The 18,578-nt window shown below is 43.0% G+C and overlaps 1 protein-coding gene across 11 annotated transcripts in view; it reads right to left on the bottom strand.

Annotated features, from left to right (window-relative positions):
- HDAC4 (histone deacetylase 4) overlaps positions 1-18,578 on the bottom strand; it is a 217,509-nt gene that overhangs the window by 79,414 nt on the left and 119,517 nt on the right. For 8 of the 11 annotated variants that reach the window (XM_031604499.2, XM_090144556.1, XM_090144557.1 and 5 more), the window contains 3 exons: positions 17,376-17,526; positions 13,340-13,460; positions 7,155-7,276 (listed from right to left, as the gene is read on the bottom strand). In XM_031604499.2, the coding sequence (XP_031460359.1) occupies positions 7,155-7,276; positions 13,340-13,460; positions 17,376-17,526 (394 nt within the window). The remainder of the gene's footprint in view (positions 1-7,154; positions 7,277-13,339; positions 13,461-17,375; positions 17,527-18,578) is intronic. The other 3 variants (XM_090144555.1, XM_090144552.1, XM_090144553.1) reach the window with 2 other exon arrangements.

The raw sequence follows: 18,578 nt of genomic DNA on the forward strand, positions 1-18,578 counted from the left end.
GCAAACAATGCACCGTGAAAACTCTAATTCCAGTCCTCGCATATCTTAATTTTGGGGGCTGGGGATTGAGAAAGACTATTCTTTTTTTTGTTGTTTTAAACCACATTCCAAGCCACAGCAGTCAGGCAAAGGCCAACACAATTACCTTGTCACTTTTCTAGAGTCCTGGTTACTCCATGGCTAAACAAAGGAGAGGAACACAAAACCTGTCTGAAGCAGGCCTTTTGCACAACACGGAACCTTAATGAAGACAAAAGATCTTTTGTTTAGGAAGGAGGGACCACAGGTTGTGCAATTTAGTGTCTGCCTCTTCTCCCCAAAAATACCGGATCCTCTGCCTCAACTGGTCCTGGTTAAAGCTGGCAATGGCAGAATTCACCAATGGCTGAACAAAAGGCTTTAACAGCCACAGGATTGTTCCACCACCATCCCTCTGGACCACAAGGGTGCTCACATTCTTGATTTCCAATCCCTGCAGACATTGGTATAGAGGAGAAGAATCTGATCCTTGACAAACATACCCGGAGGAGAGAGGTACCACAGGGCACAAACAGCAGCAGCAAATTCCTGAACTAGAAAGGAAAATGGGAACAAGAAGACCTGGATATTCTGCAGAAACAAACTCAATTTTTTGTGTGCTAGGTACCATGCTAGAGAGCATGACCTGAAAGAGTCCATCCTGGAATACTGATGCATTAGAAGGGCTAGATACATTTGCAGAGTTTTCTCTTTTGTGTTGCCACAAGCACTGTTTAAGAGCTTTGTGGGCAGGCTATTTTGTATATTTGTGGCAGGTTGTGTCCTTAACATGAAAACTTATTGAAGGCTAATACTTGGCATTTCTTCATGCTGAAGCTTAGTAGTCTCAGCATACAAGCAGTACAAAGGAAGCTTCATGAAGCTGAGCACACAATGTTCACACTTTTTACAGCTTCACTATCACTTGCCTGACTATGGAACCATGCAGAAAGGCACCGTCACAGAGTGCTGCAAAGGTTTCCACTGTGAATAGACAAAACTGGACTAGAAAAACAAACACATGGAAATGCCAGATCTTGTCTCTGTCTTCCCCTTTCTAAGTCTACATAAAGACAGCAACTTTGCAGCGTTCAAAGCATTATCTGGAAGGAAAGATAAGAGATGTGGAAGGGCATAAGGAAGTGAAAGAAGAAAGAAAATGAAATCCAGCATATGAGTTTCCCCAGTAAGGTGTTTAAAACAGCACTGAGCTCTGCAGGAGGGAAGGAGACAAACATGGAATTTCCATACAGACCCAAAAAGCTGCAGTGCTTGTTCAGAAAGGGCCCCGACTGACTCAGCACAAGGGCAGAGAGCAGCTCCAAGCAGCAGAGATCACAGTGGAGCTAAAACCTGGTTGTTTTAGCAGAGCTCCTGAGCAAGAAAAGGGGGTGGCTTCAAAACAAACCTCAGCACTGCGCAGGAGCCCAGGCAGCACACCTCACAGCTGAATTCTATTATGCCAGTGCGACCCTCAGAAGAGATGGAAGGAATAAAGAAGAGCATTTGCTGGTCCTCCAGCTGCACTTTGGTTTGTTCTGTTCTCCGAAATGTCAACGGTCTGATCTGCAGAACTGTTCTGTAGCATTACAGCAATAAGTGATTTTTTTCGTCATTAAGTTATTTTTTGGATTTGGACTGATGTTCTCCATTTGGAGCAGAGCACGCTGTCTATGACAAGATAGAAGCCTTCACACAGCAGAGCATGGCCAGGGAGGCAGGACCCCCAACCACGCCGGCAGGGAGGACAGGGTGGGTGGAGAGCAACACTGCTTTTCAGTTTGAGCGATGCTCCACACTGTATAAAGCTCAAAGATTTCTCTAAATTACACTCCCACTACACACCAGGATTTCAGCCTACTCTATTTTCCTCTAAACAATCTTTGTCACAAAACAAACCACTCAGAACGTTCCAAAATCAGAACTCACAGAGGTATTGTGCCTTTCTTGACAAACACAGTATTTTAATTATGGACTTACATTTTGCCCTTTATTGTTTCTAAGTACAGGCTCAGAACAATTTCACCTGCTTAGCTGCAAACACCACTCCAACAACCCCGTGCGTCAGCAACACTGCAAGGAAACCAACAGCATCACAGAACCACACAATGTCAGGGTTGGAAGGACCTTAAGCCCATCCAGTTCAACCCCTGCCAAGGGCAGAGTTGCCACCCACTGAATTAGGCTACCCAGGGTGGGATGCTGGATGCCTTCCTCCTTCATACTCCTTACCAGCATCCATCTTGATCCAGCAGCACAACACCTAACTCCCTTTTAGGGAGTGGTTGCTGGGATCAGCATGGGTGATGCATTTCTCAGATTCCCTCTGTGGCATCTCCCAGAAGCTGCTGAAGGACAAGAAAACAAGCAGCCATTGTGGCCCTCCACCCGTGCTACCCACGGGGAAGTCTAAGGAGCAGCTCCCTATTTGCTGCCTTGCTTTGCTCCTGGAAAGAAGTCACTGCAGCAAAGAGGTGCACAAGCTGAGTCAACACCTGACAATGCTGAGCCACAAATTTCTCCTTGGAGAAGAGTGGGCTGTGAAGGTTAAAGACAGCCTGCTTTTACCATAAGCCCCAAGACACAGTACTTGACTTAGAACCAGTTCTCCCTTGTCTGTCAAGAGACACTGCTGGGGAACTGAGTTGTTGTGCAGGATCCCTGTTTTTTTTCTGAATAGTAGCTGAAAAAGGGGCCTGTGACACTTCCCCGTTGTCGTTTCTCCCCAAGTACACACCACACACATGCACATGCTCATTTACTACCTGGCCAGGAAACTGAGAGACAGATATTTGCCAAAGATGTCTTTGTAAGCTCCCAGTCTGGCATTACATTCAGACTGGCTTTGGAAATAGTGGAAATTCACACCCTGCGACGCTACTCCATGGTTCTGCAGTGCAAACACACTTGGGACCACAGGAATCCCTTGCCTCTCTAAGGTCTCCATGCTCATCCTGATCATCACCGCACCAAAGCAGCCAGCAGTCAGGCTGGAAGCAAAGCAGAAAGCAAGAGCCAGAGCCTTGGATTCTCCACAGAACGGGGACAGTGGCTGCAGGGTCTGAGCCAAGCACACCAAGCAGCAGTCCCTTACTCCTTATCAAACAGCAGAAGCAAAACCACGGTGAGACCGAAGCCTGCCTCACAGCCTGCCTGGATGATTCCTGCGGATGCAGGCACATTCATGCTTACAGTTTTGCAGAGCATCTTTTATAAGCTCGTTGAAGAAATGGTTTTTTTCCCCACTTTGGTGTCAGGTTTAAATATAGATCCACAGACAGGGAGATGTTTCCAGTTCATGCATCCCAGAGAGCTGAATGCATGTTGGCCAGGCAAGTCTAGCAGGTGCTGTGCTTGGCAAAACCACTGATTTCAGTGACAGCTAATTGAAATGCTGTGGCTTCCATTAGAAATCCTGATTAGCTGTCAAGTCCCAAAGAATGTGAGGAATCCTCGCCCCTTTGCAAGAGCCAGAAGGAAAGCTAGTGTCTGATAGAACATGGCCAAACCCTGCATGGCATGTTAAAAAACAAGCAAAGAAAAAACCGCACGCAAGCAAAAGAAAAATCATGTCAACAAGTTAAACAATGCTCTTCAGTCTTTCATGAATCCTTGTGATGTAGGTCATTCCAGCTTTCTAATTAATAGCATGTCAAGATCGTGCATACAGCAAAGGAAGCATGCATATACGTAGTTAAGGAAACTACACAAATGGGGAAATAAGAAATCCTTGTCTTAAGTTATTTAAAGCAAAAGGAGAAAAGCATGAATGGCATCAGCCAAACTATTCTTAGTTCGGTTAAGGAGGGGAAAGCCACAAAGGGTTCAGCTAGAGAGAACTCAGTGAAACACACCCTGCAGCCAGGCTAAATGCAAGTTCAGGCCTCTGGTAACTGCACCAGCCAGAGCCTGGCAGCAACAACCTCATGCAGAACCTGAACAGCCAAGAAAGCGGGACATAATTTGGTAAAACAAACCAGAGGGGGTGGGATTTCAGGTGGCAGGATGCATTAGGAGCATGCTGCAAGTGTCTGCTGTTTCACATGCTGATTGTTTCCAAGCACTCTTAGGACACTGCTCATGCACACATGTACTTCTACTCAAGAGAGCGTGGCCAGCTGATCACGTCTCTTATGCAACATTCACACTTGAGTGTTCCACTACCAAGCGATCCCCAGGGGTGCACAGAGGGCTGCTATACATCACTCCACGTCCCAATGCTTTAAGTAATCGGAGCGAAGAAGGGTAGCACTTTTAAACCCACTGCAATTACAGGTTCATTCTTTCTGAACAATTTCTCAACATGCAGAACATGCTGCCAACTCCAGAAATGTACCCGAGCAGAAATCACTGCTCCAAGTGCCTTCCTGCAGCGTCCCGAGTCCCCCCGTCCCTAACAATGACACTGGATTGATGCCAGCCCTGCTAATCACAACTGTGCTGTGATGGACTCTGTTATTTGAACTGCAAATATTTAATCTAATTTAATAAAATTGGACTACATGATATGGCGGTTTTAAATTACAAATACAAAGCCAGAGTTTTGACTGGTGCCAAAAATCTGAAAAGCTCACTTGTAATAAAGAACTTTATTTAGGATGGGCTCCAGCCTTCCCTGCCTTTTGTTTACACCAGGCTGTTCAGGAGTCCAAGCAACTTAACATTCTTGGCAGTGGGGTTTCTGCAGGATATCACTGTGTTAGAGTCTGAACTGCTGTTACATTGAAAAGAAAATAAAAGAAAACAACAAAAAAGGTCTCCGCTGAACCTTGCAAGGGAACTTGCATGCACTGCATACAAATCCCCAGAAGATTAATGCCAGTGCCCACAGAGAATAAGCATCGGTGTTCTGGAAAAACAAAATCAGCTAACTATCCTCCTATTTTAAAACAACAATGATTTTTAATAATGCCATTAGATACGTTTATCTTCTTTAATTCAGTCTGTCTGACAGCAGTTTTATCAGCCAGAGGCTTAATCAGAACTCAGTCTAGGAAACAACAGGAGTATGTTCAGATACTCTTTTCTTCTGCAGAAATCCACTGTTACGGCATTTGCAGTGAGAAGGATGATCTACCTTCAAATTAAAACTGGCAAGAAATGGCCCTAAAGAGAGAGAGGTTTTTGATAAAAGACCATTTCTGCCATGGGGTTGCTAACATGAACTCCCCCAAAGTGGAGGTTCTGGTTTCAAAAGAGCAGAAAGGTCTTTGGATTTGTGCTGTCCACAAGCCCTGTGCAATAGATATGATGGCAAGGGACACTTCCTTGTGAGGACATGCTGTGAATTTCCAGAGGAGACCGACAGCCTTCAGCAGAGAAGAAGTAAATGGCATCAGTGGATGCTAGCAGCCCAGGACCGGTCTTCCTTCTTCCAGGCAGATGTGTATGCAAAGCACATCTTTGTGTGCTGACAGCTCCAGAACTGAAGGAAATCTGCTTTGAGGGCAGCCCTCCAGCAGCACTCATCTCCTCCATGCAAGGACAAGTCCTGAGGCCCAGACAGCGTCACTTTGGCTGTCTCTAACACTGACTAGGCAGCAGCAGATGCTGCACCTAACGCAGTGTTTGGCTTGTCATTATCTAGAAATGGAGATTAGAAGATGCCCTACACTTCAGCAAATTCTGTTTCCCTCTCTGCCTTTGGAGTCCTGCAGAAAGGGCCTGCTTTCTTGTTGTCACTTACCCTGAAGGCACAGGGTGTGTAAAGGAAGAGCCCTCACCCTGGGAAGGACTTCCCCATCTTAAGTTGATTCTTGTGCAGTTGTTGTGTCTGGTACCTGCCACCCAGCCCAGCATGCCTAGTGACTGGGAAAACCATCTACTGAGTGGCAGCCAGGAATTCATCCACAGATCCACCCAGCAGGACAGGTACTATGGTGTGGAAGCAGTTCATAAAATGCCTTCAAAGGCACAGACCTGGGAGGCAGGAGGCACAGGGCAGCAGCAGTGTACAAGCGTTATGTTTTTCTGGTCAGATGACAAAAGAAGAAAAAAAAAAAAACAAATAGAATAATCCACCTTCACATCAATTTACAGAGATAATGAGAATCATGATGAGGACACATAAGACCCACTTGACTTTCAACTATTAGGAGAAGAAATGTTGTGAGAATATCTATGCCTCTCCTAGAAGGAAATGGAGGTGCAGCCAGCTCCTGGAAACTGATTTAGGACAGCCAATTTGACCAAAGGCTGTAGTAAATCCACAGAAAGGTCTGGTTAACATACCACCACCATTCCTGACCACAACGATCACAAAAGCCAGTGCTCATCCCAGTACATTTAAAGGTCCACAAAACACACCTGAGAAACAGCTAGAAGCACCTGTAGGCCACGCAAAGCTCAGTCAAGACAGGATTTTCCTATTCTGAAGCAATTTTCAACATGCACCACCATCTGCATCATCCATGCAAGCAGCAGAGCTCCCCAGATTGGGGTGAGCTTGTTGCAGCTTGGCTCCTTCCTGAAGAGAGCTGGCTGCTGAGGATCACAAGCCTGCAAGGTTAGAAGCTGAGGCTGTGTTGGCCAAGGCATGTGATATCGAGCTGAGGACCACAGCCAAACAAAACAAACTGGTTTACATAATATATAGCTGAGAAATAACTGACTTGCTTAGCCACCATGCAGAGAGAAACCTAACTGAGAAATAACTGTCTAGGTGTGAACCAAAACCTTTGCAGGAAGTCCCTACACTTTGACTGGCAGAAACGTTTTTATTTATTTAAAGTATAAACTTGTATATAAAATGCAAATCCCAGAAGAAATGAACTTTTCTTGGTACTTTTCTCACTCAGCAAAACATACTTTGACTTCAGACATGCAGATCTCTGTATTAGTTTTGACTTTGTGAAAACATCTCACAAGCTTTGACACACAACGAAGCTGTCTTCTGCATGTAGCTCTGCAAACCTGCACAACCAAAGCCTCCCTCTAACACTGCTTGCTCAGTGACAGCTGGAAGGGGGAGAGGAGAGTGGGGTGGTGTGAGCGCTTCTTAAATAAATTGCTCCATGAAATACAGCTTTTTGGCAACATACTCTTCTTCTTTTTTTTTTTTTTTCCTTTTGGAAATGTAAGGACCAAGTGTCACTGCAAAGACAGCAGGTAACATAGAAAATCAATGGGAGCATTACCTGTTTTTCTGAGTGGGAAGTCATCTTTGGAATCGTACATCCCCAGGACAGGGTGATTGTAGGTGCCGGATACGCCACTTTGAGGTGGGGAGCTCTGGTCCAGGGAGCTGTGCTGTGTCTTCCTGCATGGTCAGGGAGAGAAAGAGAAGGGAGAAACTTAACACAAGTGCAGCACAAAGGGAGAGAGTTCAGCTTCACCTTCTCTGCTCCACTGTGAGCAATGAAAAGGAAAATCTTTTGGGACCAGCTTTCTCATTCTAGGTACTAGAAAGAGATTAAAAGATCATCTGAAGGCTAATATACAGGGAGGACACTAAACATATGCTTAATTTTCAGTACTGGAATGACCCTGCTGAGGAAGGCTCCACATATTTAGGTATTTAACCACAGTTTTAAGCACATACTTGAGCTAGGTTTCAATAAGTTCTATCTGTAAAGCTAAGCACAGGTCTCGCTGCTTCCCTCAACTACAGCATGAACAAACAATTCCCCTTCACTGCATAAAACCCTGAGAGAAAGCCTAAGGATGAAATCAAACCGAAGGATGAGCACATGAAGGGCCACATGTTTAGGCAGGCCAACAGCAGCTTTGCTGCTGCACTGCGCCCTGACCCCAGCACTTAGCTTGTATCTGGCCAAAGCACTCAGCACCCTCCAAGGTTAACTTCTGCAGGCTGGTGATTTATAGCTGTGTTTGAGCAGGCTGCTGGAAGGAAAGCACATGCTATTTGCTAAGGATATTAAATAATAAGAGAGTCTTCTAAACCTCCTACCTATGTGTGTTGGCTGCATCTTCCCTACTTAATGCCTCGTGTCCAGCTCTGCCATGAACCCCAGTTGCTAAAGACTTCTGGAAACCTCCACATTTCCATGTTAGCAGAGCAGCTACATCATTGATTGAGCAATACAGGAGGCAACCATACAGCTGTCAAGCAATCTCAGCTTTTAACTCAAGTAAACAGAACCTAAACCTTGTTTTACTTCTTCAAATGATTGAACAATACAGGACAAGTACTTAGCTGAGAGACGCAAAGAGCTGAAATTCTACCCTGCTTAACAATCAGGCATTCACAGAGATTTTGAGTAAAATATTCTGCTCTAAAAGGCTCTTTAAGGAACAAAAATGAGCCATTCCCAATTTGAAAATTACTCTCCAGTCCACGGGATTCCTCGAGCAGTACGTTTTGAAGCTCAAGTCAGGAGGAGGCTGTTGGGTGAGACGCGGCACAGCGATTCTAGTTCTACCCTTCAAGAAAACAGCAGAAAAACACATCGTGCTTTCTAAACGATTGCTACAAACACTTCTGAAAAGTTTGTTCAGTGTCTATATAGAGTCTCGTACCAGCAGTTCTCACCAAGCAGCATGATTCACTGCGTTCTCCTAATCCTCCCCCCTTTATATCCCAGACTTCTCTACACACAGGCTGAATAATTGTGTGTTCTCACACTGCTGCATTTCACATGAGCGTTCACGCACACATCTACACATGTCCTCTGTCACACTGGCAGCAGTAAACGCCCATATGCAGCACAGTTTAATCATCACCTGAAATAAAAACAGAACCACGTTGAAAAATATTTGAATCCCTCCTGAAAACAGACGTCGCTTTCTCTGCCCAGATCTGCTCATACCATAGGAAGGCTGCACAGAGAGATGTTTCACAAACAGGAAGCCCAGGCTAGGCAAGCCAAGAGCCCCTCAAACCCACCATGGCACACAATCGCATTTTTCTCTTGCCTATACAAGCAATACAATTTTTTTCTTTCCTTTTTTTTTTTTTAATCATGACTTAAGCTGAACAATCACGTACATTGAAGCTATTTTCATCACTTTGTTAGGGAATGTGCAGGAACTCAAAGGGCCTGTTTAGATGTGCTCTGGAGCTGCTGAATGACAGACATTTCACTCTGCAAACATGAATACATTGCATTGCTTGAGGACTAGGATCCAACACCCTACACTGCTTAGAGCAAAATGCACTGGTCTGCATGCCCGTTCAGGAATTTCAGAGGTCCTGAAAGAGGTGAAATTGTATACTAAATCGAGTTTGCAGGCATTCCTGGAAGCACATACCTTCACATAACACATTCTCTGTTCTTTGGGCTGCGAGGTCCATCAAAAGCCCGTGCACACAGCAAAGCATGTGTGACACTTCCAACATATTCATGCCATGTAAACTGAATACATATTCGAACGTGTATCTGTGTTGGAATGTTTTGTGCACAGAGAACAACAACTTCTACGTTGTTATTCATGTACATATAACATGTACGTTGGCATAATTTAACGTGTAATTATTTCTCCCTATCTCCTTAGCATGCAAATACTCAGTTCAACTCCCTTTCACGATGGTTACTGTGTTGAATGGCTACTTCCCAAGAGCACTTCTGAAAACTCCCAAGGGAAATAACAGCCCTGTTTGCTGGGCCCGAGGTGCTCCATCTTTGCTCCTGGTAAGTCGCTCTTATTTACGTTAAGTGTCTTCAAGAGCAGGACCTCCTGCAAGGAGGGCTGCCCAGCAGATTCAGAATCCACAGGAGGGCCAGCCTGACAATGGGATTCAAAAGAACCACTTCTTTTGTTGCCTGTCATTAACATAATCTGAAAATTATAGTCCACCACACAATCCTAAACAATTGCATTTAGACTGGAGCTGCATATATTAGAGAGTATACAAAAATGGCTTGAATACCATGGAGTCAAATACTGAGCAGGATCTCCGTGAAAGCCTTTGAGAGATAATATGGAGCAGCTGAAGGAGCTGGGGTTGTTCAGTATGGAGAAGAGGAGGCTCAAGGGGAACCTCATTGCTCTACAACTGCCTGAAAGGAGGTTGTGGTGAGGTGGGGGTTGGCCTCTTCTCCCGGATGACAGCAATAGGATGAGAGGTGATGGTCTCACATTGCACCAGGGGAGGTTTAGATTTGTTATTAGAAACAATTTCTTCCCAGAGCAGTGCTGCAGTGGCACAGCTGCCCACGGAGTGCTGGGTTCACTGTCCCTAAAGGTGTTCCAGACCTGTGGGGATGTGGCACTGAGGGATGTGGGCAGTGGGCAAAGTGGGGTGGGTTGGGGTTGGACTCGGGGATCTGAGAGGTCTTTTCCAACCTGAATGATTCTGTAATTCTATGATTACCTAGTTCTTTCCTTTAGTAGATCTTTTGGACCATGAGTACATTTGGCAAGACCTCTGCAGCTAGCTGCTTTCCATCTCAAGGTTTGACCTGCACTTCTGCCTACAACAGTGTCCTTTAATACTGCTGATTAATTAGAATATATTCACTGATTATAGACAAAAGACAGTGCTGAGTGAAGCTCAAGCCCATACAAGATACAGAAGGCAAATCATCCACAAATCTTAGTGGACAATAACAGCTATTTCACATGCAAAGAGCACATATTTCATGTCAAAGCCACTGACGCAGAACTGTTGTGGTGTTCAAGACCCTTAAGAGAACTGCTGTTTACAAGTAATGCTTTTAAATTTTTTAAAGGAAACTGCAAACCTTAATAATACCAAAGGAAGTGCTTAAAAGCAGGCGTGTCATTTAAGAGACTATTTCAGCATCTGTTACCATTTAATTGGTTTGCCTGCTCACAGTAGGAGCATCAAATCTATCTTCTGCAAGCCCTGTTTGCGTGTGTCAAATCCAACCACCACCCAATTAAATCATGGTACAAGTATGTGCGTAAATATCCCTGTAACTGAATTGGTAACCTATGAGATGATATACAAATAAATAGCAATACATAATTAATTTAAAGGTTTTCTTTCTCTTTTTTGTGTGTGTTTTTTTTTTTTCTTTTTCTTTTAAATTTAAATTTAAATAGAAGAGAAACAAACAAAAAAATCTTCAGCTCGTGCCTTAACAACCAAAGGGCTGCACTTAGAACTCCCTTCTGCAGTTGCACGGCCATGCTGCCCTCCTCAAAGGCTGGGCAAAATGAGCTCCCATCTGCCTGCAACTCATCACTGAAGCATGCCCTTGGAAAGATTTGTGAGGCCTCTGAGGCTCCTTCTTCCCTCCCCATGTCTTGTGTTGGAAACCAAACCTTGCTACTGAACAGATGGAGGGGATATGAGGGAATGGTAAGCCCCTAAGAAAGGGGCTTAGCCTGTCGTGCAACAGTCAGCATGCTGGCTCTACCTGTTGCATCCCTGAGGCACCACAAGAAAGGGATGTTCAGATGAAAACGCACCAGATTAATAACAAAAAATCCTAAAGATAATGAACTCCAAAGAAGGTATCCTTGTTCAGAAGGGTCTCAGCATTTGCTCAAAGTGAGGAAAGAAGTCTGAAACCCAAAGCACAGCTGGGCTCAGTAAGTTACTGCACCAAAGCTGTCCCTGCAGCGTACCCCATTCACTGACCTGGACTCAGCCGAGCGCTGGCGTCTTGGTGAAAAGGCAGTTAATTCTAAACTGTAAAATATAAGGCATGCAGACCGCTCCCAAACTTCTTTTTTCCCTTTTAATGACAGATCACAGATCATAGAATGGCCTGGGTTGAAAAGGAGCACAATGCTCATCCAGTTCCAACCCCCTGCTGTGTGCAGGGTCACCAACCAGCAGACCAGGCTGCCCAGAGCCACATCCAGCCTGGCCTTGAATGCCTGCAGGGATGGGGCATCCACAGCCTTCTCTTCTAACAGATTAAATTCATCTATGATGACAATTCTAGGTGAGGTTTCTCCAAGGCAAAAGGAGCAAAGATTTTGGAAGAAGGCATTTATTTACTGGCCTTAATTCTAATATAATTTCTGCATTAAAAGTTAGGTACTTAAAACAAATAAATTAAAAAAATAAAAAAGAGCACAATGCCACAATGCCTTCAAATGCTTCCAAAATCCCCAAAATTCTTTGTGAGTCTCAAGAAAGAATAGTGGAAAATCAGTTATTTAAAAATGTATATTTATGTTGTCATGATTTAAATTCATTTTTTCCTATTTCTTCTACTATCTTTCACACCACCTTAGCAGGCCTTAAACATTACCTCTGCACACCCTACCCACATTTCACCACTTTAACCAACGTCACAGCCACACAATTTTCAAATCTCAGATGAGATTTTCACAGATGTATTAGAATTGCTCAATCTCCCCCTGGCAGAATAACGTTAGAATCTTCTGCCAACTACACTTCAGCATTTCTGTTCTGGCTCATAGCTGGGATATCTTTCCAATTTAATTTCAGCCTAGTTTCTTGCATTTGGAACCATCAGCTGACAATGACCTCATCAACCCTACATAAATGCTTATTGCTGAAGACTGAAAATAATATCAGATTCTCAACTTGAAAACAATTTTCACCGCAAAATTTTCTCGGATTTTCTCATTCAAAATTTCATCAATGTTACTGTCAATAAAACAACATTCCAAACACATTATTATTATTTTTTTTTCATATAGATATTTTTATAATGTTTTAGTAGTGAATGTTTTCAAATTACATCAAATTTCCAAATTTTCTTGATAAAGAAGTGGATTTCTAGAACTGGAACTTATACCTCATTTCTAATGCCACCCATGGCTCTTTGGTGCATTAGAGGTAATTGAAGAAATCACTCTTTGCTTCTATGTCATTAGAAGAACACCTGCTATCTTCTCACTTCACATGACACTTGGATTTTCTAGGATATCCACAGCAGAGCATTTTCAGTAGAAAACGTAGATATCAGCAGAATTACAGACAGGGTGCACTTCGTGTTTTCAGCAGTTTACAGGGAAACAAAACTTCCAGCTTTGAGAGACTGAGATGAGCAGCAGGCAATAAAAGCAATGCTAGCTCAACTATCCTGAGTTGCAGTTCACTAAGCATAAAACCTAATTTCCTGAAAGTTCATGTTTTATAATCCTTATCTGGATCAAACCCTGGTGCAAAACTAAAGAACGTATAAAGGCAAATCTTGACAGCAGGCTCCCTTAGTTTAAATAATCACGGATTCAAGATGTCAGTAGAAACCACTGCTCACAAAAAGACAGTGATACCACTGAAGACAGGAAAAACATTCACTTTGAAACCCTTTAAAAATGCTTTTCGCTATGTCACTCATCAAATTCGAACTCTAGTTCTATCAGTGTTATGGTTGATCAGTAAATACATCAGGACTATTCCCCAAGCTGCAGCAATTGTGAGAAAAGGTGGCACAGGCTGAATCATACAGATAAGCCCAGCACCACTTACCCATACCAGAAGCGAGGGTCACTGGAAATGCAGTGGTTGAGATTCCGGTGTGCCAAAGCTTTCTTCTTATTTAAAACAAATTCTTGTAATTTCATCTTTACTTCTGTGCTTGCCACTGCACCTGACAAGTCAAGAACAAAAATTCAAGATATTTAATCAACTGACTTTGGACAAAAGCTGTAGCAAATAAAAAATACATACTTTAAGAATGAAAATTTCTAAAAGGATTCAGAATTAAACGCTCGATTTTTCAGTCCAATAGAGGAGCTTCTGTTTCAAAGAGAAGAACAAAGTGCCTCCAGTAAGCAGCTCTCTTTTTTCACCCCTTCAGCTTTGCATATAATCGCAGCGGATGTTTGAAAGCGGAGATCTAATCAGAGATTTATCATTTTACTACAAAAGATCTCTGAAGAGGATTTTTACACTTGCATAAAAGTTAACTTAGAATAAAGCGCTGTACGAGGTATTGCAGCTTTCTTTTAATCAAAGGTATTTAAGAAAAAGGGTCTTGTGTACACTCAAGTTTTTAAATGTCACATCTGCAAGCAGAAGGGGAACGAGACGAATGTCTCATATGTAGATGCTGCCTTGAAAAAGCTTGTAAATAAGGACTTCTTTGTTCAGAAGTATCTGTGTACAATAAGACATACATAATATTCCAATTCACTTACAAGTGTGCAATCTATTTCTTCAAATAGAAAATCTAACATTTCAAGAAAAAAAGTCAGTAATTTCGTAGCGTAGACTTAAAATGTCAACTGTATAATTTCTGATCATTATTTCCTCCACAATAGAGACCAGTCTGTTTTACTGTGGTGATGGATTAAAATTATCATTCAGTTGACAGAACAGATTCGCAGGCAGAGTTCCTGATGGAGTAATGCATAGAAAGTTTGGCAAGCAGAACATGTGGAAAATTATGGTTCATCTACACCACCGCGTAAACCAAGAATTCCAAAAGGAAAATAACTGGGCTACAAGTAAATGAAAAGGCCAGGAAAATCGTCTGCTCTGCTGGCATACCTAAAATACGACAGGGTGATCTTTTGTCTCCTGGATCCTACACAACAACACGGTGCCATTTGACAGGCTGGGGAAACAATTTTATTTTTTTTAATATCTCCACAAGAGAAGGAAACTGCAATAATTCTATAAAGCACTGCCTGAAAATGTAATATTGCTCAACCACTGAAGCAGAGTTGAAAAGCTTGAAAATTCACTTTTTTGGAGGCCTGCATTCCTCACTAGTTCTACAAAATGTAGGTTTGGCATGCACCCCAGTGGGAAGTTCAACTGAGGAGCTGGAGATAAATTCCTATGAGTTTGTGAGCAACATGGCTAGACCAGAATAGGTGACAAATTCACACATAAAGGCCTTATCTCTCCAAAGTGTCATCTTTGATCTATTAGCATCTTAAAAATACTCAAACATGGTTGTGTTCTACTGGTTTTAGATAAATCTGACATTATTTAGAGGATTTGAAGCCAAACGTTGTTGGATTGTGAGGTTTCCAAAAGCTTCCTTGGCACATCTTCCTCCTAAACTAGCAGCTGAAGGGCCTCACATATGCTAACAGGATAAAAACGTGGAGATCTTCTCTACCCTGAGCAATGCTGGAGCTGTGGACAAAGATGTCATGTTGAGCAGACCATCGTTCAGCTCCTGATCCTTGAGTCGAAAGATGAGAGGAAAAATCTTACTCATTTTTAATGTATCTTATATGTAGTGATAGGATACAGGCAGAACTACTTGGCAATACCCAGTGGAGACATTCAAGAAGAGGAAGCAAAAGGAAAAAAGCACAAGGTGGCACATAGATAGTGGTGTGTCAGCATGCAGGGAATAGGCAACGAGGGCAAGAGCAGAAGTCAGATGCCAAATGCCCACGTGTATGGAATAAATCCACAGGCGGGAAGCCAGAAGAGACAGACCACAGGAGGGTAATATGGAATGAAAGAACACAGGTTAAACGCTGTCCCAGAATCGAACTATAACTGTATGTAGGATAAAGCATGGGTGGTGGTAAGAGAATAAAGGTCAGAAGCAGGAGCGAGCTCCCCCACGAAGGAAGGGGTTGCACAGTGCAAGAAGAGAGGAGCAGAACAAATGGAAACTAACAAAAAAAAGCCCTTAATGATAGTGTAGGTTGATCACAGCCTGCCAGCTTGTAGGAGAAAGCTCCAGCCTGAGGCTGTCTGAGCAGAAAGGCATGGAATGGTCCCTGCCCAGGAGGAGGGAGACAGGAAGACAGATTTGGTCTGTCTGGAAACACTGATGCACACAGCTGGTTCTAGGTTCAGTCATAGCAGTGGAAAGACAGGACAACTGACTATCACTCCTTATCCCGCCCAAAAAGCACCTTTAGTCTCATACAGACTTTCCTTCTTCTCTTAGAAGTCATGCTTTGATCATATGCTTTGTGATAACAGACACCAGTTCATAAGGCACAGCTCGAGGATCCTGAGATGAGAAAGCAAAGAACTAATATTGTGTTAAGCTAACTCTATTTGTGATTTGCCTTCTAAAAAGTACAAAACAATGTCTTTTGGCTTACAGTGATGGAGGAAGGATGGAGAATAAACTACATTCTTCAACTATCACATACTGTTCATATTTCAGATTTGGACAATGTTAACTATTACTTTGTAAAATTTTCTGATGTGAGAAGGATAAATACTCTTAAGAGCTAAGCTTCTATAGCAATTATATGCTGTAGTACTTCTTAAATAAAAGTATTTTAAAAATAAAACTGTAGCCACGGATTCTCAACTTAGCACCCTCAAGTTCTGCTCTTTCCTCTACACCTATGCTTCAACCAAAAGGTTGCTTCAGATGCTTCAGATTCAGGTGCTCAGGCAGTCAGGAGCCTTTGTTTATTGCAAACTATCATTAATGAGAATAGCCAGATGTCAATTTTGCAGAGGGATCCATTGAAACACTGATACGCTATAAGCAGTTGATGAGAATAGCAGGATGAAGTGGAAGGACTTACAGATCTCACTCAGTTCAGATTGATTGTTTTTATTTGGGAAAACAGCCCAGTTCAACTGCTTCTTTTAAGGAAATTCTGATCCTTTGGTTTCTCTCCTACAGCTTAAACACAGAAAACCCAAACAAAACCCAACACAGACGTTGGACCTCCTGTGAACTGCTTTGCTGAGACACTGGGGCAGGTCTGCAAGTTCCCTCACTTGAATGCAGGTTAAACAAAAGTCTGTTCTCACATGATGCACACAGAGGGAATGAGGAATTCAACCTGCAGAAAATATTTGCAGCCTCCTACACCCCAGCTTCTTCCTGCTGGAAAAGTTGTTCTTAGAGCTTTATCTCATTTCTAGTCCCCAAACAGCATGTCTTCTGCTGGTACCCTTAGCCCTCTCTGCTGCTTCCATCACAGGCTTCCTTATCTCACAAGGAATGGAGACCTAATGAGTTGATACGACTCCGCAAGGTATTTTTCCTCCCATTCACTTCTAAAAGAAAACTGAACAAGTAACCAAAGTGTCTTTGATAAGGGGATTTGTGAGGCCATAATCATGTTACTGAATCTTATGAAGTGCATAATAACACATGGGGAAGCCAACCACAGTCTGTACCTCATGAAAGAAGTGCTTCTGAATGAAAACACTTTAAAGCTAAAAACTGAGAACTCGCCTACAACTTAAAAGGGTGAAATTAAGAAAAGAAAAAGAAAAGCAGTGTGCATCTGGTGTATTTTATGGTTTTAATATTCTGCCTCCATTAGGAAAGCTGCCAAAAATACTTCAGAAAATGTTAAATCAAATAAAGAGACGATACGCTTCCTTTTGAAAAATGCTAAAAAGGCATTTAGAAAGACAAAAATGAAGATAAAGCATAGAAATAAATTCCTCTTTTACCCTCAATACCTCCAAAACGTTTACATAAGCTGCCGTGCAGAGAAGCTCTGTAGAAAGGCTATCAGGGAGGTTTCTTCAGCTTTATGAAGCTGCTTTATGGCTTCCATCCATCTACTCTACCTGTCATCACTGAACCAAGTGAGCTTTTGCTACTTACTCTCCTTTCCTTTCTCCTTGTTTTTCAGCTGTTGAAGTTTCTGCTCCCGGTGCTGCTTCTCCAGCTCCTGCTCCTGCCGGTGCTGCTCCAGCTTCCTCTGGTGCTCCAGTAGCTCCTGCTGATGCTTCATTGCCAGCATCTCCTGCTGCTGCTGCGGGGAAGGGACGAGAGAAAAGCAGCAAATTAACACAGTCAGACCTCCTGGTGCTAGAGCAGAACTTCTCATCAGTTGACACTAATCATGTTTAAACCATAGAAAGAAAAATGGCTGCATTTTCCTTCTGGAATGAAGCACTTCCAGGCACTTTGTGCAGCTCCATTTTCTAATTCAGGGCAGTACTTAATGCTGCCCTGGCAAAACCTGTGGATCTTGTCCTAACACAGCAGAAACCACTGCACAGCTTTGCTGGACAAGTCTCTGACCCTGAGAGTTGGATTGTTTTGTTTTTTTTTCCCTGCTATTTCACTTGGGTTTTTGTTTTCCCCCCATCGCAAAACTCCATTATGACATCTTACATGCACTCTTGCTGAAGGAATATGAGCTCATGTTCAGGTGCTGGAACCAAAGTATGCTACCATCAACACTGCCTCTGCAAAACCAGTTCCACTGCACATATGTTTTTCAGAATAAACCTTAATTACACAACTTTACTGGTTTCTCCAAAGGTCCTTCTCTATCAGTGAACAGAGAGGAGTTCCCATGGACCAACTCATCTACTGCAGCCTTTTAATTTCATCACATGCTGGTCACCTCCTGTCTGCTGTGCAGACCTCACACCCGAGATAAATGTGTCCTCGAGGAAAGGATCACCACCCATTTCTAAGCTTAATTATAGAGAATTCCTTCCTTAGAAAAGCATCTTTCAATAGCCTCTAACGAAAGGTACACCCCAGCCCTTCCAACATCCATGCAAGAAGTAGAGATGGGCTGCTTAATTAAGGACAAAATTTGCAAAGCTTTCATCAAATGGGGTGTTCAGGAGCTGAAACGCCAAAGGCTGCTTTACCACCGTGATTCTTCACAAGGCCTTCACACAGCCAGCAGTGAGCAACATGGGTAACTGGGATCAGGCACTTGTTTGTTTGTTTTTAACTAAGAAAAATTGATTTTGATAAGGGTTTTTGGCAGCTTGCCTTCTTGTATAAGATAAGGACGGTCATCATAGCATTTGGTGAGGAATCATAAAATCATTCTGGTTGGAA

This window comes from Phasianus colchicus, chromosome 7, assembly GCF_987193195.1.
Source record: "Phasianus colchicus chromosome 7, bPhaCol1.hap1.1, whole genome shotgun sequence".
Classification (NCBI taxonomy): domain Eukaryota; kingdom Metazoa; phylum Chordata; class Aves; order Galliformes; family Phasianidae; genus Phasianus; species Phasianus colchicus.